Source organism: Oncorhynchus mykiss, chromosome 12, assembly GCF_057628025.1.
Source record: "Oncorhynchus mykiss isolate SJ-2025 chromosome 12, ASM5762802v1, whole genome shotgun sequence".
In the NCBI taxonomy this organism is placed as follows: domain Eukaryota; kingdom Metazoa; phylum Chordata; class Actinopteri; order Salmoniformes; family Salmonidae; genus Oncorhynchus; species Oncorhynchus mykiss.
The window spans coordinates 52,859,109-52,884,601 of NC_143033.1; the positions used below are offsets into that span (position 1 = coordinate 52,859,109).

At 41.0% G+C, this 25,493-nt stretch overlaps 1 protein-coding gene across 2 annotated transcripts in view; it reads left to right on the forward strand.

The window, feature by feature from the left end:
• The window catches only part of LOC110537754 (gamma-aminobutyric acid receptor subunit alpha-6), a 38,491-nt gene extending 13,343 nt beyond the window's left edge, over positions 1-25,148 (forward strand). For both annotated transcript variants that reach the window (XM_021624117.3, XM_021624118.3), the window contains one exon: positions 21,151-25,148. In XM_021624117.3, the coding sequence (XP_021479792.1) occupies positions 21,151-21,163 (13 nt within the window). In that variant the 3' untranslated portion in view covers positions 21,164-25,148. The remainder of the gene's footprint in view (positions 1-21,150) is intronic.
• The last annotated feature ends 345 nt before the right edge of the window (positions 25,149-25,493 follow it).

Genomic DNA, 25,493 nt, shown 5'->3' on the forward strand with positions numbered 1-25,493 from the left:
AACCTTTATTTAACTAGGCAAGTCTGTTAAGAACACATTCTTATTTACAATGATGGCATACCAAAAGGCAAATGGCCTCCTGTGGGGACGGGGGCTGAGATTAAAAATGTAAATATAGGACAGAACACACATCACGACAAGAGAGACACCACAACACTACATGAAGAGAAACCTAAGACAACAACACAGAATGGTAGCAACACTACATGACAACAACATGGTAGCAACACAAAATGGCAGCAGCACAACATGGTAGCAGCACAAAACATGGTACAAACATTATTGGGCACAGACAACAGCACAAAGGCAAGAAGGTAAAACAACAATACATCAAACGAAGCAGCAAAAACTGTCAGTAAGATCTAGCCGCTTGAGAGCACCCTTACCTGCTGATCTATAAATGACATCTCCGTAATCTAGCATGGGTAGGATGGTCATCTGAATCGGGTTTAGTTTGGCAGCTGGGGTGAAAGAGGAGTGATTAAGATAGAGGAAACCATGTCTAGATTTAACCTTAGCCTGCAGCTTTGATATGTGCTGAGAGTAGGACAGTGTACCATCTAGCCATACTCCCAAGTACTTGTATGAGGTGACTACCTCAAGCTCTAAGCCCTCAGAGGTACAGTAGTAATCACACCGGTGGGAGGAGGGGCATTCTTCTTACAAAAACACATTACCTTTGTTTTGGAGGTGTTCAGAACAAGGTTAAGGGCAGAGAAAGCTTGTTGGATACTAAGAAAGCTTTGTTGTAGTGATTTTAACATAAAATCCGGGGAGGGGCCAGTTGAGTATAAGATCATCTACATAGAAATGGATGAGAGAGCTTTCTACTGCCTGAGTTATGTTGTTGATGTAAATTGAGAAGAGTGTGGGGCCTAGGATCGAGCCTTGGGGTACTCCCTTGGTGACAGACAGTGGCTGAGACAGCAGATGTTCTGACTTTATACACTGCACTCTTTGAGAGTATGGTGTCGTCGGTGCTCAGTGGTTGTGGATGCTGGTTACAGTAAATGGAAAGAGAGGAGGCTCATGGGTCGGTGTCAGTGAGAGCCGGGAGAGGTAACATTAACTGGAGAGAGAAGGGAGAGGCAGAGAGCAAGAGAGAGAGAAGGCTTGTCCAGACTGTTTTCACACTCTTGCTTTGACCACCAGAAGACATAAAGAGATAGAAAACGGTTATTATCTGAGCATAACATTATGCCAGTGGAAGGGAGGACAGTAGGAGGTGGTTTGTGACTACTATGATTTCCCATTGTATCCAAATCATTTGCAGTAATTCCGATTTGGTGAAAGAAGGACGCGTTTGAATCACAACAAAACACCCCCTACTGTAAAAACAATATAACTAATTGGTAGGTGTACATTTAGTTGTTACTTTTGTGAACATTCATTATCCTCCCTTTTGAGGAAGAGAAATTAGAAAATAAAGATATGTGGGTTTTTGGTTAGTGAATTACCAGGCACTAGGCAGTGTTTCTTAAATTTATGTATGGATTGAAATGGGGGATGGTCACGCTTTTTCAAATCTATTCCAGGGGAGGATCATGTAATTTGTATTTGATGAAATGTCAATATTTCTCAGTTTTAGAATTAGTTGCTTATTAGGCTATAAATCGATGTGTGCCCAATGCCGCCCCTCATCTCTGATTCTCCGCTGGGCGTGCAATATCAATTGCACCTATAGGCTATTTAGTGTGATCTCAATCAAATTGTCCATAGCCTATAGGCTACGAAGAGCATGCTCAGAGAAGCACAGATCAAAGTTATATTTCTAAGATAGCTACTGGGATAGTGTAAATAAAACTAGGCTGCAATGGATATTCCATCCCTGAGTCCTGGCGTGCTCTACTCTGCTCTCGCTGATCAAAAAAAAATGTTTAAAGCTGCTTAACCAATGTCTGTGTTGTATAGGGCTAAGTGTAAGTTCAGGAGGAAAGTCTTCCAAAAATAAGTTTTGATTAGGCCTAGTCCAGAAATGCTTGCGCACAGATGAGCCTGTAACCTATGCTCTGTTCAGTTTGAGAAGGTGAGTGCGAAGATGAGAAGGTCAACTTTGATAGCTTGCCATTACTATAATTGATTTTCATTAAAAACAATATGTTTCTTGCCCATTATGTATGTATCAGCGCTATTGACCTTATAACTTACATTGTGGTGCTAAAACTTGAAGCAGCAACCGTGGCACAATCAATCGGAATTGGACAGCTCATGGTGCTGAAAATATGCATATTCGAGTAGGTATAATTCATTTCAACAGTCTTCATTTTAATTTGACTTTACTAACAACAAGAGTGCTTTGTGTTGGAGTATATTTCTTCCTAAATGAGAAGTAAGAGGTAGGCCTACCTGTTTGATAGATGAAATTAAGCTATAGGCATTTGCTATATCCATATATTTGTTGGCGAATTCCTTCACCCTACCTTGTTGTAGCCTACCTCTGTGTCAGTGAAGGGTTGTTAGGTTAAAACTCGAATTAAGGGGGTATGAGAGGGTATGCCATAGGTCTACTTTTTAATTAAAGAAAATTACAAAAATCCATTGTTAGAATGTTAATATGGCTTGGGCAGTATTTCGATGTCTGGATGAGAATCATGCCCAAACTGGGATTCTCTTTCTTATGCCCAAACTGCCTATTACTCAGGCCCATATGCATATAATTGGTAGATTTTGATAGAAAACACTCTAAAGTTTCCAAAACTGTTAAAATAATGCCTGTGAGTATAACAGAACTGATATGGCAGGTGAAAACCTGAGGAAAATCCATCCAGGAAGTGGGATTTTTTTGATGTGGGTATTTTCAACTGAATGCTTATTGAGTATCAAATAGGTTAGGACCCAGATTGCAGTTCCTATGACTTCCACTAGATGTCAACAGTCTTTAGACATTGTTTCAGGCTTGTTTTCTGAAAAATGAAGAAGAATGAGACCTTTCTCTCAGTGGACTGTAGAATCATGCAGGGCTGGTTTGCACGGGTGACCGAATGCGCACCCTTCATTGTTTTTCCTTTCTATTGAATTATTGTCCGGTTTAAATATTCTAGATTATTTAGACAACTGACAACCTGAGGATGAATTATAAACATATTTTGACAATTTTTGACGAACTTTACCGGTACTATTAGGATGTATTCATCTGCATGTTTTGACCGCCTTTGAGCCAGTGGATTACTGAACAAAACCCGCCAACAAAACAGAGTTTTTGGGATATAAAGAGGGACTTTATCAAACAAAACAAACATTTATTGTGTAGTTGGGACTCTTGTGACTGCAACCATATGAAGATCTTCAAAGGTAAGTGATTCATTTTATTGCTATTTCTGACATTTGTAATTCCTTTACTTGGTTGTAAAATGTTTGTATGCTTTTGTAAGCGGGGCGCTGTCCACAGATAATCGGCGTAAAGCCTTTTTGAAATCTGACAAAGCGGCTGGATTAGCAAGAAGTTAATCTTTAAGCCGATTTATAACACTTGTATTTTTCATGAATGTTTGTTTTTGACTATTTCTGTATTTTGAATTTGGCTCTCTGCAATTTCACAGGATGTTGTCGAGGAGGGTCGCTGTCGGAACGCCTGCGCCAGAAAGGTTAAGAAAATAAAAGGGATCCGATTATATAAAGGGATCTAGGACTGCGCTTTGGTCTGCAATGCTTCATGCAAGCTGTAAAATACCTGGGAAAGATGTGACTCCGATGCATCTGGGAATATCATTGTTTTGTTTCTTAGACATTCAGAGTCTGACTTTGCTTGGGAAGTAATCTTATTCTGTCACAGTCAATTGATTAAAGCACTTCACTTTCTGCACAGTAGAAGATGTTTAAACTCAAACAGATTTTAGGGAAACACTTGTGACCTCTCATTGGGTTAAGCCACGGAAGAAGAGTAGCTAGCAGGAAAAGCTTACATTTTTCTGCGTCGGAAGGCCTACTCTGTCTGGGGTGAAAAAGTAGGCCTAACTTCTGGAAGTACCATGCTCAGGTTCCTAATTATTTGCGAACAGGGACAGTTTTGATGCAAACAAGACCGTCTGATTTGGCATTGGAGAAATGATAAGATGAACACATATCTCTGTCCACTCTTAGTCGGTAAATTTGGTTATTTTTGTGGTATTAAAAATAGATTCCACCATTATGTAAAATGAAGTAGAATTGCATGAAATGTTTATGAAATGATTTTTCCTAGGACCTGCAAATATGATGCTTTTCGTATAAAGGAGATCTTTCCACCCTTACTCTTGTCCATGGTGGTCTGCGAACCCACAACCTTCTGGCCTGTGCGCTATAAAAATTCCCACGTAGCAATGTAATGCTTACAGGACGAAGAAGTGTGCTCCATGTAACCCTTATTATAAATAACGTTCACTCCCTTACAGTAGGCAAATATAGTTGGTAGGGGTTTTTACAATACATCTACATTATTGTGATTTTATGTATTTCTTATACCTTTTAAGACTTTTTCTGGTAGATGTTTTCTAAGACGCCTTTTCCATTTGTTTGACTTGAATCAAGGCCCTTACGTATGCCATTTTCTAAAATGGAAAATGGTTGAAAAATGCATCCATGCCTTAATTTCCCCAAAATACCCAGGGTCTTTAACTTAGTGATGAGCTTGGAGATCACTATGCTGTTGAACACTGATCTGTAGTCAGTGAACAGCATTCTCACATAGGTGTTCCTTTTGTCCAAGTGGGAAATGGCTTATAGAGTGCAATAGAGATCACCTCATCTGTGGATCTGTTGGGGCTGTATGCAAATTGGAGTGGGTCCAAGGTGTTTGGGATGATGGTGTTGATGTGAGCCATGACCAGCCTTTCAAAGCATTTCATGGCTACAGATGTGAGTGCCCAGGGTGGGACAGTCATTTAGACTGATTACCTTGGTATTCTTGGGCACAGTGACTATGGTGGTCTGCTTGACTAAGTCAGGGGGAGGTTGAAAATGTCAAAGAAGACACTTGCCAGCTGGTCAGCACATGCTCTGAGTACGCGTCCTGGCAATCTGTCTTTCCATGCGGCCGTGAATGTTAACCTGTTTAAAGGTCTTACTCACATCGACTACGGAGAGCATGATCACACAGTCGTCCGGAATAGCTGGTGCTCTCACGCATTAGTTAGTTTTGCTTTCCTTGAAGCGAGCATTAAAGGCATTTCTGATAGGCTTGCGTCACTGGGCAGCTCGTGGCTAGGTTTCCCTTTGTAATTCGTGATAGTTTGCTAGACCTGCCACATCTGATGAGCGTGAGAGCTGGTGTATTAGGATTGGATCTCAGTACTGTAATGATGCTTTGCCTGTTTGTTGGTTCATCGGAGGGATCATCGGAGGTTAGCGGGATGTCTTATAAGCATCCAGATTAGTGTCCCGCTCTTTGAAAGCGGCAGCTCTAGCCTTTAGCTCTATGCAGATGTTGTCTGTAACCCATGGCTTCTGGTTGGGATATGTACGTACGGTCACTGTGGGGATGATGTTGTTGATGCACTTATTAATGAACCCACCACATTCATCGTAGCACACTATGAGCAAGCGCTTCAAATAACCATGTAACACACCATGAATGGCATCACATTTGTTTAACCAAGAGGAAGTTGGTCAATCTCACCCTCAATGGCTGAATGGAGATCATAAGTTATGGAAGTGTGACACAAACCTCGTGTTGGTTCATGCCTAATTAATTTCTGCTGTTCTCTCTGCACCATCCAAGTTGAAATATGACTCCAAGAGTGTGCATTGGGGTATATTGACATACAGCTGTCTTACATCCCCTCAAGGCTTCATTGGCTAGACCTTACCTGATTCATGGCCATGAGTAGTATAGTTTTGCACTATAGGCAGTCAATATGCTGCAGTAGTATTTTTCTTTACTTGTTGTACACACTCAAACAGATGCATGCATGCACAGATGGTACTCATGCTTGGACAATACCTACAGATACTCTCACTTCTTATATGGCACCTGAAGCTTTCAGCCACAACGCTGAACATTCTGTATGGAGTGATATTAGAATCACATATAACCCAACCACCGCATGGCTTCTGAGAACGGTGTCAAACACATTCCCGTGTCAGAGATTGCTTTCCTACTAGAGTAGGAAGCCTTAAGATATTATCCTATTCTCCCCTTTCACCTAACAGCATACAATTGATCCTTGAATGCTAAAATGCTATGTGCTTTTGCGTTCATGAATAATACTGTACATTCACATTGAAGAATGTAGAGTTCCTCTGTCCAGTGTCTGTGTTCTTTCCCTTTACAACTCTGCCTAGAAGGCCAGCATCCTGGAGTCTCCTCTTCGCTGTTAATGTTGAGACTGGTGTTTTGCGGGTACTATTTAATGAAGCTATCAGTTATGTGCTTGTGAGGCATCTGTTTCTCAAACTAGACACTCTAATGTACTTGTCCTCTTGCTCAGTTGTGCACCGGGGCCTCCCACTTATCTTTCTATTCTGGTTAGACCCAGTTTGTGCTGTTTTGTGAAGGGAGTCGTACACAGCGTTGTACGAGATCTTCAGTTTCTTGGCAATTTCTCCCATGAATAGCCTTCATTTCTCAGAACAAGAATAGACTGACGAGTTTCAGAAGAAAGAGATTTGTTTCTGGCCATTTTGAGCCTGTAATCAAACCCACAAATGTTGATGCTCCAGACACTCAACTAGTCTAAAGAAGGCCTGTTTTATTGCTTCTTTAATCAGGATAATGGTTTTCAGCTGTGCTAACATAATTGCAAAAGAGTTTTCTAATGATCAATTAGCCTTTTAAAATGAAAAACTTGGAATAGCTAACACAACGTGCCATTGGAACACAGGAGTGATGGTTGCTGATAATGGGCCTTTGTACGCTTATGTAGATACAATAGTAATTTACAACATTAACAATGTCTACACTATATTTCTCATCAATTTGATGTTATTTTAATAGACAACAAATGTGCTTTTCTTTAAAAAACAAGGACATTGCTAAGTGACCCAGAACTTTTGAAATGTAGTGTATGTATGTTTTTCTGCAGGGAGACAGAGAAATAAGAAGCAATAATGATAGTGTGGAGGGTGGCCTAGCGGTAAGAGCGTTGGGCCAGCAATCAAAAGGTTTGAATCCCCGAGGTGAAAAATCTGTCGAACTGCCCTTGAGCAAGGCACTTAAACCTAATTGCTCCAGGGTTCCTTTGAATAATGACTGATCCCTGGCTGGGACCCCACTTTCAGGGGGAGTGCGATATGCAAGAAACACATTTCCATTTCACACCACAAACTTGTACACGTGTGATACTGGACAAATATAAGCGCCGCTTGTTTATTTTTTTTACATGAATACATAATTAGGTTCTCAAATGCTGTAATATTAATACTTTGCAATATGAATATTCAATTATTAAACATATCAATAGCAATATGCAATATACAAAATGTATACATGGTTAAGCTGTGCAAATATAGCAATATGACAACAATATTAATGGTCAAAAGCAGAACACAAAAACATCTGGTGTGGTAGGCCAATGCTAGAGCAGGCTAAATTGGCAGTAGCATATAACATATGGGTCATACATCAAACAACAGATAAAGCTCATAAAGTTAGTCGGCAAACAAGCCAGTACTATTAACTAAAAAGCAAGCCTTAATTTAAGTGCACGACAGGTGCAAACAATGCATGTGGAAATTAACAACTTCATGTAGCATCATAAACTGCTTTTAATTCATCAAAATGGCTGTTTGACTTGGACTATTAGCATTAGCGGCCAAAATGTTACACATATTTTTTTAAATTATTGAGTGAATTCCTTTTCTATTTCCTTCCTCGATGTCATAACATTTTGTACCCACTTTTTCATTGTCAAATACTTTCTTGGATTGTTTTGGAGAGTTTCATCTGAGCGTTTGGCGTGTTTGTGAAGTTTGTGTTTGTGAAGGTCCCAAATAATAGTGATGTTTACATTTCATACTGGAGCTCCAGGGCATGTGTTGAAATTGTTAAGCAGTTTACTTCAAAGCAGTGTGCCGATGCCTGTATCACTTTATCAGAAGCACGTGATCAATGACGTCCGAAGCTTAATTTGGTCGAACAACCACCTGATTGGTTTGGTATTGGTATTGGTTTCAGTAGAAGACAAAAAGCCTACGCGTGCATGTGATACGGTGTTTGGGACGTCATCTATAATAATTTGGTTGCCCTAAAGTATTTTGACCACCAAGTGCCACTGGTGTACACTGTGTTGATCGAAGCCTCGAGTAATGAACCTACTTTCGACACAATTGGCTGGAAAGCCTTAATGCATTTCCCCATCACTACCGAATACAGGGGATGTGCTCGCAAACTTGTTTTTTTACTCAGCCATAGAGTATGCTAGAGGGCACACCTGCCACGAATGCCCTCTCTCCACCTCCATGCCTCAAACTGGGGGAATTCTGAACAGTACAGCAGCACAAAGTTCACATTTTGGCTTTAATCTAAACATTTGTCTTCTGATTATGGGGGCCTAAGTTTCTCATACAGTACCTGGCTGGGTGGTTGAGTGGGTCCTTCAATTCCTGCTTCAACGTGTCCAACTTTCATGCACAGAATGCACAGAATACAACAGGTACAACCGACCGTACAGTGAAATGCTTACTTGCAGGCTCTAACCAATAGTGCCAAAAATAAAGCAACAGTAAAAAGACAGTTGAGAATAACAGTAGCGAAGCTATATACTGACATTGGTTAGTCAGGCTGATTGAGGTAGTATGTGCATGTGACTATGCATATATGATGAACAGAGAGTAGCAGTGGTGTAAAAGAGGGGTTGGCAGGTGGTGGGTGGCGGGACACAATGGAGATAGTCAATGTGCGGGAGCACTGTTTGGTCAGGCCAATTGAGGTAGTATGTAAATTAATGTATAGTTAAAATGACTATGCATATATGATAAACAGACAGTGGCAGCAGCGTAAAAAAGGGGTTGGGGAGGGCACACAATGCAAATAGTCCGGGTAGCCATTTGATTACCTGTTCAGGAGTCTTATGGCTTGGGGGTAAAAACTGTTGAGAAGCCTTTAGACTTGCCACTCCGGTACCGCTTGCCATGCGGTAGTAGAGAGAAGAGTCTATGACTGGGGTGGCTGGGATCTTTGACAATTTTTAGGGCCTTCCTCTGACACCGCCTGGTGTAGATGTTCTGGATGGCAGGCAGCTTAGCCCCAGTGATGTACTGGGCCATACGCACTACCCTCTGTAGTGCCTTGCGGTCAGAGGCCGAGCAATTGCCGTACCAGGCAGTGATGCAACCGGTCAGGATGCTCTCGATGTTGCAACTGTATAAATCCTTTTGAGGATCTCAGGACCCATTCCAAATCTTTTTAGTTTCCTGAATAGGCTTTGTCGTGCCCTCTTCACGCCTGTCTTGGTGTGTTTGAACCATTCTAGTTTGTTGTTGCTGTGGACACCAAGGAACTGGAATCTTTCAAAATGCTCCACTACAGCCCCGTTGATGAGAATGGGGGCTTTCTCGGTCCTCCTTTTCCTGTAGTCCACAATCATCTCCTTAGTCTTGGTTACGTTGAGGGATAGGTTGTTATTCTGGCACCACCCGGCCAGGTCTCTGACCTCCTCCCTATAGGCTGTCTCGTCGTTGTCAGTGATCAGGCCTACCACTGTTGTGTCATCTGCAAACTTAATGATGGTGTTGGAGTCGTGCCTGGCCATGCATTCGAAGCGAACATAGAAGTGATTTAGCTCGTCTGGTAGGCTCGTGTCACTGGGTGGCTGTGCTTCCCTTTGCAGTCTATAATAGTATGCAAGCCCTGCCACATAAGACGAGCATCGTAGCCAGTGTAGTATGATTTAATCTTAGCCCTGTATTGACGCTTTGCCTGTTTGATGGTTTATCGCAGGGTATAGCAGGATTTCTTGTAAACTTCCGGGTTATAATCCCGCACCTTGAAAGCGGCAGCTCTACCCTTCAGCTCAGTGCTAATGTTGCCTGTAATCCATGGCTTCTTTTTGGGGTATGTACGTACAGTCACTGTGGGGACCACGTCCTCGATGCACTTATTGATAATACCAGTGACTGATGTGGTGTTCTCCTCAATGTCATCGGAAAAATCCCGGAACATGTTCCAGTCTGTGATAGCAAAACAGTCCTGTAGTTTAGCATCTGCTTCATCTGACCACTTTTTTATAGACCGAGTCACTGGTGCTTCCTGCTTTAATTTTTCCTTGTAAGCAGGAATCCGGACGATAGAGTTGTGGTCAGATTTATCAAATGGAGGGCGAGGGAGAGCTTTGTATGCGTGTCTTTGTGTGGAGTACAGCTGATCTGGAATTATTTTACCTCTGGTTGCACATTTAACATTTTAATAGATATTTGGTAGAACTGATTTAAGTTTCCCTGCATTAAAGTTTCCGGCCACTAGGAGCGCCGCCTCTGGGTGAGTGTTTGCCTGTTTACTTATACAGCTGACTGAGTGCCGTCTTAGTGCCAGCATCTGTCTGTGGTGGTAAATAAACATTCACAAAACTTTATAGCTGAGAACTCTCTAGGCAAGTAGTGTTGTCTGCAATTTATCACAATATACTGTACTTCAGGCGAGCAAAATCTAGAGGCTTCCTTAGATTTCGTGCACCAGCTGTTGTTTACAAATATGCACAGACCGCCCCCCCTTGTCTTACCGGAGTGTGCTGTTCTATCTTGCCGGTGCAGCGTATATCCCGCTAGCTGAATATCCATGTCATCATTCAGCCACGATTCCGTGAAACATAGGATATTACAGTTTTTGGTGTCCCGTTGGTAGGATATTTGTGATCGTACCTCGTCTAATTTATTGTCCAATGATTGCACGTTGGCGAGTAGTATTGACGGTAAACGGCAGCTTTCCACTCGCCTTCTGAGGGTCCTGACAAGGCATCCGGCTCTTTTGTCCTCTGTACCTGCGTCGCTTCCTCTTGCAAATAACGGGGATGTCGGCCCTGCCAGGTGTTTGGAGTATGTCCTGTGCGTCTTGCTTGTTGTAGAAAAAACCTTTGTCTTAATCCGAGGTGAGTGATCGCTGTCCTGATATCCAGAAGCTCTTTTCTGCCGTAAGATACGGTTGCAGAAACATTGTGTACAAAATAAGTTACAAATAACGCAACAATAAAACACATAATAACACACTTGGTTGGGCGCCCGTAAAACTGCTGCCATTTCTGCCGGCGCCACTCCATAATAAAGGTGGAGTTTCACAAAACATATTCTCCCTAGGCCCATTCCAGACTTGAGATAAGTTGATTTAATATTTGATTGATTCCATGCTATGTTTATTTATCTCAAGTCTGAATTGGTCACTGTTTGTATGTCTTGATGCTGCCTTTTAAACGCACAGAGACACCAAAAAGTGTTTTCACAACAATTGTTCAGATTGAAGAACCACTTTCAGAGTACTTCCATTCTGTTTTGAAATACATTCGGTGTACCATGACATTTACATTGTGTTTACATGGATCTCTCAAAAGTTAATTCAACTGAACATCAGCAAAACTGAGGCTCTACTTGTTGGCAGGACAGATCCATTGCAGGACAGAACATCCCTCACTCGCTTTTAGCTTGATTGCCCCCAGCATCTGGAATGCCCTCCTGGACCACCTGAAGGCACCACAGACTCTGGGCTCCTTAAAAGCAGGCCTAAAGACCTTTCTCTTTAGGAAGGCTTCCTGTTGATAGCTATGCTCCTTGGTGTCCTTGTCCCTTGTAGCGTCAGCTGTGTTCTTTGTGTCAGTTGCTCTAGTTGTGTCCATTTTTATGTTTTTACTATTTGGTTTGTATTTTTTTTTTAATGGACTTTGATGTTATTTTGTATAAATGTAATAGATTATTATTATTTCTTATTATTATTACATTCAAATATCCTCCAAAAACGGATTTTCGCATAGGTGCACTACTTTTCATGGTTTTACTACACAATGATGGTGTTTGAGTCTTTCTAATTTAACAATGCACTGTTACACGACTTCGGGACAGCTTTAGAACCACCAGTGGCTCGACACCAGCCATTAACCTGGGTGTTCTCTTGCTTTACTGAGAGCAAGCCTGTTTTGTATAGAGTGTTTTTTTTCACTGAATATAAATGTAAGGTGCCTCAGGCCTTGTGAGAGAAGTCAGATTTCATGACAGTGATGAGAGGTGTCAAGAGCTGACTAGGGTTTCTGACATTTCCTTAACTGTTGCTATTGATTGATATACTGCAGACTGTAAGCGACCAAGCAGTTAGCTACATACTGTACGCAGCAGGCAGCGTTGTGAAAGCCTAGGGGGCTTGAAATCACCGTGATCAAAAATAGAACAACAACTAGTGGAGGAGCCATTGAAGTCAGGCTCTCAGGATGTGTGAATAGTGTGTGCATGGTTCATTCCCCAAGTGCCAGCCACTGTAAGCTTTCATCTCTCTTTTTATAAATCTGTATTACACTGTACGGTTTTCCATGTGCTACCACCCACTAACCTAACCTTTGGCACTGGGTGCTGTACATCCATCCTGACCCACATTTATTTCTCATCTCTTGAAAGCCGCCTTTTTAATTTATGGGAAATAAATAGCTTTTTCCGTAGATGCTTGCTTCCAAATTGTACATAGTGCCTTCAGTGTTATAACCCATTGATTTATCTTCAGAGTTCGTACTGTTAGGTGACCCCGGCCATCCTACAATCTAAACTAGATGCCCTCAATCTCTCACAAATTATCAAGGAACCTACCAGGTACAACCCTAAATCCGTAAACAAGGGCACGATCATAGATATCATCCTGTCCAACCTGCCCTCTAAATATACCTCTGCTGTCTTAAACCAGGATCTCAGCGATCACTGCCTCATTGCCTGCGTCCGTAATGGGTCCGCGGTCAAACGACCACCCCTCATCACTGTCATACTCTCCCTAAAACACTTCAGCGAGCAGGCCTTTCTAATCAACCTGGCCCGGGTATCCTGGAAGAATATTGACCTCATCCCGTTTGTAGAGGATGCCACGTTATTCTTTAAAAGTGCTTTCCTCACCATCTTAAATAAGCATGCCACATTCAAAAAAAAAATTGAACTAAGAACAGATATAGCCCTTGGTTCACTCCAGACTTGACTGCCCTTGACCAGCACAAAAACATCCTGTGGTGTACTGCATTAGCATCGAATAGACCCCACAACATGCATCTTTTCAGGGAAGTTAGGAACCAATATACACAGTCAGTTAGAAAAGCAAAGGCTAGCTTTTTCAAACAGAAATTTGCATGCTGTAGCACAAATTCCAAAACGTTTTGGAACACTGTAAAGTCCATGGAGAATAAGAGCTCCTCCTCCCAGCTGCCCATTCTACTGAGGCTAGGAAACACTGTCACCACTGATAATCGAAATTTCAATTCAGCATTTTTCTGCGGCTGGCCATGCTTTTCACCTGGCTACCACTTCCCCGGTCAACAGCTCTGCACCCCCTGCAGCAACTTGCCCAAGCCCCCCCCCTGCTTCTCCTTCACCCAAATCTAGACAGCTGATGTTCTGAAAGAGCTGCAAAATCTGGACCCCTACAAATCTACTGGGCTTGACAACCCTCTCGTTCTAAAATGATCTGCCGCAATTGTTGCAACCCCTATTACTAGCCTGTTCAACCCCTCTTTCGTATTGTCTGAAATCCCTAAAGACTGGAAAGCTGCCGTGGTCATCCCCCTCTTCAAATTCTAGACCCAAACTGTTAGAGACCTATATCCATCCTGCCCTGTCTTTCTAGTCTTCGAAAGCCAAGTTAACAAACAGACCACTGACCATTTCGAATCCCACCGTACCTTCTCCGGTATGCAATTTGGTTTCCAAGCTGGTCATGTATGCACCTAAGCCATGCTCAAGGTCCTAAACGATATCATAACCACCATAAATAAAATACAGTACTGTGCAGCTGTCTTCATTGACCTGGCCAAGGCTTTCGACTCTGTCAATCACCGCATTCTTATTGGCAGACTCAACATCCTTGGTTTCCCAAGTGACTGCCTCGTCTGGTTCACCAACTACTTCTCAGATAGAGTTCAGTGTGTCAAATCGGAGGGCATGTTGTTCGGACCTCTGGCAGTGTCTATGGGAGTGCCAAAGGGTTCAATTCTCAGGCAGACTCTTTTCTCTTCATATATCAATGATGTCGCTATTGCTGCCGGTGATTCTCTGATCCACCTCTGCACAGACGACACCATTCTGTATACTTCTGGCCCTTCTTTGGACACTGTGTTAACAAACATCCAGACGAGCTTCAATGCCATACAACACTCCTTCGGTGGCCTCCAACTGCTCTTAAATGCTAGTTAAACTAAATGCATGCTCTTCAACTGATCGCTGCCTGCACCCGCCCAACTAGCATCACTACTCTGGACGGTTCTTAGAATGTGTGGACAACTACAAATACCTAAGTGTCTGGTTAGACTGTAAACTATCCTTCCAGACTAACATTAGGTATCTCCAATCCAAAATTAAATCTAGAATTGGCTTCCTATTTTAGAACAAAGCTTCCCTCACTCAAGCTGCTAAAGATACCCTCGTAAAACTGATTATCCTACCGATCCTTGACTTTGGAGATGTCATTTACAAAATAGCCTTCAACATTCTACTCAGCAAATTAGATGTAGTCTATCACAGTGCCATACATTTTGTCACCAAAGCCCCATATACTACCCACCACTGCGACCTGTATGCTCTCGTTGTCTGGCCCTCGCTTCATACTCGTCGCCAAACCCGCTGGCTCCAGGTAATCTATAAGTCTTTGCTAGGTAAAACCCTGCCTTATCTCAGCTCACTGGTCACCATAGCTGCACCCACCCGTATCACGCGCTCCAGCAGGTATAATTCACTGGTCATCCCCAAAGCCAACTCCCCCTCTGACCGCCTTTCCTTCCAGTTCTCTGCTGCCAATGACTGGAACTAATTGCAAAAATCACTGAAGCTGGAGACTTATATCTCCCTCAATAACTTTAAGCATCAACTGTCAAAACAGCTTACTGATGATCACTGCACATGTACACAGCCCATCTGTAAATAGCCCACCCAACTACCTCATCCCCATATTGTTATTTATTTTTGCTCTTTTGCACCACTGTATCTATACTTGCACATCATCATCTGCACATCTATCACTCCAGTGTTAATGCTAAATTGTAATTCTTTCACCACTATGGCCGATTTATTGCCTTACCTCCTTACTTCATTTGCACACACTGTATACAGACATTTCGATTGTGTTATTGACTGTACGTTTGTTTATCCCATGTGTAACTCTGTCTTGTTGTTTTTGTCGCACTGCTTGGCTTTATCTTGGCCAGGACATAGTTGTATTTGAGAACTTTTTCTCAATGGTCTATCTGGTGAAATAAAAAAAAATACATTTTACTTTTTTTTGTGTTATTTAAAGTTAATTGAATTTACACAATACTCCATAATGTCAAAGTGAAATTATGTTTTTAGAAATGTTTACAAATGAATAAAAAAGGAAAAACTGAAATGTCTTCAGTCAATAAGCATTCAACCATTTTGTTGTCTCAGACCTAAATAAATTCAGAATACAAAATGTGCTTAACAAGTCACATAACAAGTTGCACGGACTCACTCTGTGTTTTTGACATGAATTTTAAATGACTACCCCATCTCTGTACTCCACACACAATTACCTGTAAGGTCCCTCAGTCGAGCAGGGAATTTCAAGCACAAAGTCAACCAAAAAGACCAGGGATGTTTTCCAGTGGTTCGCAAAGAAGGGCACCTATTAGTAAATGGGTAAAAAGAATATATTGAATATCCCTTTGAGCATGGTGCATTTGTTAATTACACTTTGGATAGTTTATCAATACACCCAGTCACTACAAAGATACAGACACCCTTCCTAACTCAGTTGCCGGAGATGAAGGAAACCACTCAGGGATTTCACCATGAGGCCAATGGTGATATTAAAACAGTTACAGAGTTTAAAACCTCTTAGATGTAAAGGGACCTGCGTGGTTCTGGTACTGGTTCCGAACAAGTTTTTTGCTTGTAGATCTGTGGACACCATGAATTGAAATGGCTTGCGTTGAGCGATACCCCTGGTTCCCACATGACGTAGGATGTGAAATCTGAAACCACTGGAAGCTGGGATGTCCCTTCTACCATTTAATTTGCTCTTCTGACTGTCCATCAACTTCTGGCTGAACCCTACATCACAGGCACTGATAAACCACATGCCTGCATTCATTATATTGTAGTGCAGCAGGAGAGAGTGGTTTCATCACTATATCCCATTCAGAGATCTATTAGCCATTCATCTAAAATAATTAATAGATTTAAATCAAAAACACTTTCTGTTTGTCATAGACGGACAACTATAATATGAGATGAAATACAAGTTCCTAATGAGTTCAGGAACCCAAGCTAGAGCTCTGTGAGATGATCACAGTGATGGGGTCAGATGTTTTGATCAAGAGAGACCTTTAGAAAATGTGCACATTTGTGTATTTTACAGTTATTAGAAAGGTGCAATCTTATTGGCTTTCTAAATTTAGTATAATCAAATTAGAACACAACTATGTTCATTAATGTGTTGACAATTATTTCATCACGTCAATTAACTATGTTTAATTATTACAATGATTAAATTAATCCTCGTAACAATTAACTCATTAGCAATCTTGGGGCACAACGGAAAAAGTGTATTAAACAAAAGATATAAAGATCTCTCACGTTTCAGTCATCAATCAGTCATTATTTAATTGTTATTTACCTTCAGTCTCATTCTGAATGTCGCAAAATCCTTGCATATCTGCACGAACCCTAGCATAAATGATGAATCAGCGATATACAAATTGGCTTAATTGTTTATTTACTAAGTAACTAAATAATCACACAGAATTAAATGAACACACAAACAGAATAGCTTCCACATTGATTGCTACATAAGTCAATGAAAAGTCCCTTGTGAACTAACCCGATATGATGGCTTGGTAGACAATGGAAAGGGTGGGGACAGATAAAGAGCGGGAAAGACAGAATGGACTCACTACATACAGTTGATATAAATGCTAATACTTTGCACCTGAACGGCCTCTCATTCGAAAATAATTGCAATGTACATATTTACGCTTGTATGTCTTGTAGTCTCTCTCTGTTTAAACCGCCCGGTCCATTTTCTGTGGAGAGTAATTCATCAGAAGTCTCTGGTTGTGTTCCCCAGAAGTCACAATGTCTTTTGTAGCTGGAGCTTCTCAGGTTTCTCAGAGTGTCAGTTATAATGGATACGTCAGACGTACCAATGTTCATTTGTTAGGGATATGTTCTTCTCTCGTCTTTGGTCGAGTTTCCTAGATATTTTACATATACAGCTGCAGACTGTGAATGTGTAGTCTTTAGTTTTGTAGTTTTCTTAACCATTTGTAATGTATTTGGTGCTGCACGTAACTGGTCTATAGAGTGGTAGCCATTTAAATTGCCAACCATTTCAACATGTAGCTACAGCTCCATGCTCTTTGGTCTATAGAAATGTTCTTCTTCTTTGTTGAAAGTTTCAGAGTGTCTAAGCATTTCGTACCTTCCAGCTCACACTGTCGGTCCCGCTGGTCTATCGAGTGGTAGCTATTTCAATGTGGGGACTCTCATCCTTCCGCTTTCTGGACTAATGTTAATTTCGCTAGAAGTGGGTTTTTAGGTACTCTGGGAAAAGGGTGTGTTGCATGACGCCGACATAATGTCTGTGCTCATGTGGGTGTGGTCACTGACTGGTCAAGACTTTATATGAATAACAATGATTTAATTTAGGAGGCTAACATCTTCTCACAAATAGTTTCATATTTAATCATATACGTTCCACAACATCTAGATGTGAATCTGATCACTGGGAAAAAATACACATTCAGAGATACAGTTATGTTGTTCTACTATCCTTAGTTACCTCACAAATTAGTAATGAATTTGACATGATTGTTCTTTAAGTACCCACGGTCCCTTCCAAATGTTTGGATTACAGAAATATTGTTTCATTACTCAACCTTTGATGTTACCGTACTGCAACGTCTCTCTCTGTGTAAAAAAAAGGGATTTAACTTCCATATCTGAAAGAGTGGGAGAGAGAGTTTTGCTGCAGGTATTTACGACCGTCGTAAAACTGTGGTGGGAGAGAGAGAGATAGAGAAGGGGGATGGGATGGGATGAGGGGGGATCTGGTGCCTGTGATCCTCACCCAAAAGGGCAAGTCATGACAACTAACTATAAGTAATTCTAAGCCTTATTCATACAGTTTCTTGAATATGAAATACATTGTATAAAATATTTCATATTTTCATATTTGCATCATATTTGTACTGTGTACTTCAGCTTGTGTCCTCAAACGGGACTACATCTCAGCAATTTGTATTTTTTTCCAAAAAGGGTTAATTTGTACCTTTTCTCGGGGTATGCAGCATTACAAGTTATTGTTTATGGCCCTCTCATGATAAATCATTTATTTGGGGGATTACATAAATTACATTTTGTTACATTTAACTGGTTTTAATGGCTGGGATAGGAGATAGCTGCGGATGGACCAACAACATTGTAGTTACTCCACAGTACTTACATAAATGACAAAGTGAAACTACTTATTATGTGAATTGTAAAGCACATTTCTACTCCTGAACTAATTTAGGCTTGCTATAAACAAAGGGGTTGACTATTTATTGACTAATGACATTTCAGTTTTTCATTTTAATATATTTCTTAAAATTTAGAAAAACATAATTCCACTTTGACGTTCTGGGGTATTGTGTGTAGACCAGTGACACACAATCTCAATTTAATCTATTTTAAATTCAGGCTGTAGCACAACAAAATATGGATAAAGTCAAGGGGTGTGACTACTTTCTGAAGGCACTGTATGTATTTATATTCCGGACTGACATTGCTCATTCTGATATTGCCAAATTATTTTGGGGATTTGTGTGTACTGTTTTGTATTGTTAGTTATTACCGCACTGTTGGAGCTAGACAGTATTTCACTGTACCTGCAATAACATCTGCAAAATATGTGTAACCGACTAATAAAATGTGATTTGATTTGTTTGAAACAAGGCACTAAAGTAAAACTGCAAACAATGTGGCATAGGAAATTCTCTTTTTGTCCGGATCTGTTTGGGGCAGATCCAACCCAACACATCATTGAGTTCCACTCTTCGTATTTTAAAACATGTTGGGTATGCTTGTCATCAGCAAGGGAGTTTTCTGGAATAAAAATAAATGGAATAGAGCTAAGCACAGGCAAAATCCTAGAGGCAAAGGTTCCTTCTGCTTTCCAACAGACACTGGGAGACAAATTCACCTTTCAGCAAGACAATTACCTAAAACACAAGACCAAATATTCACTCCAGTACCAAGACAACAGTAAATGTTCCTGAGTGACCTAGTTACAGTTTTGTCTTATATTGGCTTGAACATCTATGGTAAGACTGTCTTACAATGATCAACAGAGGATAACAGAGGAATTGATCCTGATTCGATAACCCTCACAGCTATTGTCCAGTCACAACGATTAATGAAATATTGGCACACTTTTTTTTCTCCACAGAATAAGTTGGTATACGGTTGATAAGCAACCATTTCTGTTTTTTCCAAATGAAACCAGTCTTTTCAAAAGTTGCAAATGCCAATCTAAATTATCTAACTATATACATACTGCAATTGCAACCACAAAACCTCTTTGCTTTGATTTTAGGCATCAAAATACAACCATTTCCCTTGCTTACAGTAAAATATTAATGTTATTTCCAACAACCAATGAGCAACTCTGCTGTAAATCCCGCTGCATATTGAATGTTGAGGAGCTTTGGCAATGACATGGAGTGACAAGGAGTGGAATGTTAGCTAAAAATACTGGTACCCAGACTAGACCTGCCTTGTGTGGCTTTTTAATGAATAGGGCCATCTAGGCCAGACATCAAGGAAACACATTTGCTGCAAAGGGCTTCTGTGAGCCCAGTGCTCACTGCACATGTCATGTGGAAGCTAAAGCTAACTACAGGCAATAAGCTTTCTTTATTCCAGACTTGAAAAATAGCTCTTTCCTGGTCTCTCATAAAACAAAACCACAAAATCTAATTTCTAATTAAATTCCTGTTTTCTAGCATAGGCCTTTGCTATAGCTTCAGTTTAATGATCATTAAATTACTGCATCTCAGGCAGATAATATAAGGGGCCAGTAAAACTGTAATCCTAATTTTACATATTTGTCTTTATAGCCCCAGGGGAAAGTATTGACCCTATGTGTGTGTGTGTGTGCGCTTGCGTGCGTTTGTGTGTATTTACGTGCATGTTACATGTGTGTGTATGGCTGTGTGTTTATTCAGGCAGAGAAGTATGAATATTTATAGATCCATGTACGCTAGCAAATAGTTTGCCATGACTGCTCACTGGGAAAGTCTTCAGGCATGTCAGGGTGAATTCAATTTCCCATCTCTTTTATGAGATATTCCTATTCCATATTCCTTTTAAAAAGGACATCGTGCTTGGCACAGCATCCCCCTATCTTGATTAGTCAGTGGTTTTCCAAAAAAAGTCATCTAAGACAATACAAAAGGGATCTATTCCTTCCTAGTGCTGTTGTCCACACAGATCATTAGAGTTGTGGTTCTGATTACATTTCACAGACACACACACACCCATAGGAAACCGGAAACAGGCATTCCTGACCACACCAAATGCAGTACTACACGGTTGAGGAAGGCTGAGCGCTCGCTCCGAATAATCCCTCGGTTTGACACATAGACAGAGGAGGCGTAGGTGTCAAATACCTGGCAGACTTTCCCAGGAAAGGAATGAAAGAGGTGGACTAGTTTCGCAAGGTCTTTGTCGACAGCCCATGAGCAAGGGATTGATTCAAATAATAAGGGCCCTGCATGCCAACCCTGGGAGGGAATGAAATTAGAACACCTCCGGTATGGCGGTTCACACTGCTGGCTGGCTGCTGGGCTGTTTGTGTGTGCTAATACACACTCCATCTCCCTCCTGCGTTCACAAGATGACAGCAGAGCTTTATTTCTTTTCAAAATGTGTCACATGTTGCCCACAAGCATTCTCCAACCCCCTCAGTACACCCTCTACTACACACACACACACAGCAATGTCTCTGTTAACTGGACTGTAGTTATAACCGCACGTTTCTGGGTTCTTATTTTCTCTCCTTTTTCTTTGTTACAGAGACAGCGTGTGAGCCCCGTCCTGGAGTGAGCCCCCTCCCTGATCTCACACGGATGCACACGTGCACACACACACACACACACACACACACACACACACACACACACACACACACAAACAAACAAACACAAGGACACTCACCGTTTGGATAGATGACAGAGAAGCTTGCCAAGGTTTTCTTTTTGATGCTGCCTCTGTACATTGTTTTTTGTTTTTTCCTTTCAGTGTGTGACTGATTTGATGTGCTCTGCCAACTGTTGACCTGGGAGCTCAAGTTTTATCATAGCTCATGGGCCAGGGCTCTCAGTCTATTTCAAACAGGTACTCAATCTCTTTCTCTTACACACACCCCGCTGCATCTTCCCCCTGAAGAGAAACAATGTGCATTGGCACTTCTCTTTCAAGTGTTTTGCCCCTTCCCGGTCCCTGTCTGAAACAGAGGGACTTTCCTAAAAGTAGGGAGTGTCTGCCACAGGACTGGAGGTAGCGGAGTCACTTCGTCTGTGTGAAACAATACACGGCCTGGCTGCGTCTACCCTGGACAGTACTGGAAAACACACCTGAGGGGAGTACTGTGCACTGCCTCCACTCTGACTGACTGTCTCCCCCCCAATTTAAACTTTGCAATCGCTCTCGGTTTTCAGTTCATTGGCATATTTTCACTCCTCTCATGAAACATTTCTTTGATGAAGCCAAATCGTCAAAGAGTTGTTCTTGGTTCCTCACATACATTTTAATATTCAGAACTACTCAAAAGACACACACCCAAAGACACACACACATTCACAGGGACAATCTTGTAAGACAGTCAAATCCAAATAAATGCAAGGATCATCGGTCTCTCCACGTAGGTCAAAGATCAATCACAAGGCCTGTATTTGTTGGCATCCACCAACTCAAACTAAACCCTGGCCTTTAATGAATACACAATGTTCTCTCCTTGCTAACTTTACTTGGCTATGTTTGGCGTATCACAGAATACAAATATAGTTCCCTGGCAACAGCCCGCCTCTCATTCAATGGATATATTCTTTAATGTCAGTGTTGTTGTTTGTTTTCTATTTTTGCACTTTTATGTAATTGTATCTGTCGTTATTGGACATGAAAGAATGCTAAGGTGGTTTGTGGTTGGCAATTATTCATTAAATGACAGATTTACATTTAATTTAGAACTGCATCTTCTCACAAGCAATTATGCACCATGCCAAATGCATTCATTAACTTCGGTCTGAATTTACATATAATTATGCACTATTTCCAATTAAAAGAAAGAGGTAAATGATTAAATCCACAGAGTAGCGCCATCTAAATATATCCCACGTTCATATATGTGTGTGTTTATTGGTTATTCATGACTGTCTTTCCACTGGCTGCCTCTCTCTCTCTCTCTCTCTCTGCAGCACATACTGCAGCTTTATCAACACACTTATCAGCACCATCAAGCATCTGTTTGACTTTTTTGATTTTATGATAAAGTCCATTAATATTCCATCCGGTCGTTACACCTTTCCGCTTTTCTTTCCATGTTCCCCCAGATACTGTAGTGATGTTTTTTTGCGAAGGGAAACTAGATGGACTGCCTTCAAATTGCACCTTCCTTCTCTGCTTTTGATGTGGAGTCTGAGGACACAGAACATTTCAGCTCCGACTACACTGGCAAGCCCTGGAAGGGACGTCTTGACAGTTGCCTCTGAATAAGACTGGCTGAACCTAAAGGAAAAGGCAGAGGAGTGGCTGATGTATAGTTCTGACTGTATAGCCCTATTGAGTTGGTTATTTAGTTGAATTAAATGGAAAAGGAAGATGGAGGGGGCTGTATTGGAGACCTTATTGATTTTCTCCAACCTCAACCTGCCTGCTTATGGCAAACTTACTGGTCTCTATGGGGGACAAGCACTAGCATGACCTGTGACCCTTCAGTGTCCTTGTTAGGGGTTTGGAGTGTTGGGGTTTTGTGTCTCGAAGACCATGACATCTACCGCCCCCTCAATATCGTATTTCACTACAGGCATGAGTCACATTGATTCCTAACCACTGTTATTTGCTAGCTTTTATTTTACAGGCTAAGCAAATGTGAAATGTGAAAATGAAGCAGCAATATGGTAACACGTTGGTCTTTGTGTGCATATGTGAATATTTCATGATTACTGTAGTTATAGATTTATATTTTTATTTTCCTGTCTTAAATATCCTGCTTGATGTATGGCTATTATGTTAAATATTTGTACTGATCTGAAATGTATTGCAGCTTTTGTATATACAGTGCCTTGCAAAAGCATTCAGACCCATTGGATTTCTTCACATTGTATTGTGTTACAAAAGTGGGATTAAAATTGGTTTAATTATACATTTTTTTGTCAGCAATCTGCACAAAATACTCGAATGTCAAAGTGAAAGAAGAATTCTAGATGAATAAACATGAAATAACTCAAATATAGTCGTTGCAGAAGCATTCAGCTCCCTGAGTAAATAATTGTTCGATAAACCTTTGGCATCGAGGCTTCTTGGGTAAGTCTGTAAGGGCTTTACACACCTGGATTGTGCAATATTTTCCCATTATTATTTTATGAATTCTTCAAGCTCTGTCAAGATGTTGGGGATCATGGTTAGACAGCAATTTTCCAGTTTTGCCATAGATTTTCAAGCAGATTTAAGTCAAAACTGTAACTTGGCCACTCAGGAACATTAACTGTCTTCTTGGTAAGAGACTACAGGGTAGATTTGGCCTTTTGTTGTTATTGTTACTGTCCTGCTGAAAGGTTGAATTCCTTTCCCAGTCTGGTGTAAAGCAGACTGAAACAGACGGATTTTGAAACAGGAGGATGTTCCTCTTTCTTTTTCTCATGGTAACCTCCCCAGTATTTGCCGATACCAAAATAAGGAGGCAGGTACTCAATGATGTGTTGTGTTGGATTTGCCCCAAACAGAAGGCTTTGAATTTAGACCAAAAAAAGTCTTCCTTTGCTGTGTTTTTTTGCAGTATTACCTTAGTACCTTGTTGCATACGACAGGTAGCCTGGCGGGTAGGAGCGTTGGGCCAGTAACCAACAAGTTGCTGGATCAAATCCCCAAGCTGACAAGGTACAAATCTGTCATTCTGCCCCGGAGCAAGGCAGTTAACCCACTGTTCCCTGGGTGCCGATGATGTGGATGTTGATTAAGGCAGCACACCTCTGCACCTCTCTGATTCAGATGGGCTGGGTTAAATGGGGAAGACACAAATTAGTTGAATGCATTCAGTTGTACAACTGACTAGGTATCCCCCTTTCCCATGCAAGTTTTGTTTGAATGTTCTGTACTCTTCTTTTCACTTTGTCATTTAGGTAATTATTATGGAGTCACTACAATGTAGATCCATCCTCAGTTTTCTCCCATCACAGCCATTGAACTTTAAAATCACCAATGGCCTCGTGGTAACTTTCCTGAGCAGTTTCATTCCTGTCCTGCAGCTCAATTCAGAAGGACGACTGTATCTTTGATGTGTCTGGGTGGTTTAATACATAATCCACAGCATAATTAACTTGACCATGCTTAAAGAGATATTCAACGTCTGATTTGTTATTGTTACCCATCTACAAATCACTGCCCTTCTTTATGAGGCTTTCAAAAAGCTCCCTGGTCTTTGTAGTTGAATCTCTATCTTAATAAAAAAATAAAAAAATGTTCTTCCACTATGACACTACAGGGTATTTAGTATAGATTATTGATGTAAAAAATGACAATTAAATGCATTTTAAATCCCACTTTAAATCACAATAAAATGTGAAGTAATCCAAAGGATCTGAACACTTTTGCAAGGCATTATATATCATTATATTCTCTATTTAGCACATTAAAATCCACTTGTTTTTATTTTCCCTTGGAGACAGTTTTTATTGCCATAGAAAACAATATTTTGGTGTTTAGACATTCTGTCGTTTTACTAACAATCTCCTCAATACTTTCCCTCAGGATTGTGTGTATATTATCATGTTGAATAAAGTCAAAATATGTTTTGAGTGTTTCTTTCCTTGTCAAATGCACAACCCACATCGCAGAACATGATGTATGACATGATGAAACATCCCTTTCAACCAGTCAGATAGAAATGTATTGTACAGTTGTTTATGGGAGGGGTAATGTGGCAAGCCAAGAATATGTCCCTTCAGCCCTTTTAGTAGGAATGAAACAAAGTAACCGAACTGGAGATTGAGAAATTGAGATTAACATAAACCAGTGTAGTACATCTCAGGCGTATGTCTTTTTCATTCATGACGGTAGTGTGGCAGGGCTGTTCTTACTGTAAAAGAAGCCCCCGTCTCCTTCTATCTCCTCTGTCCCAACATCCTGAAAGAAGCCGCAGG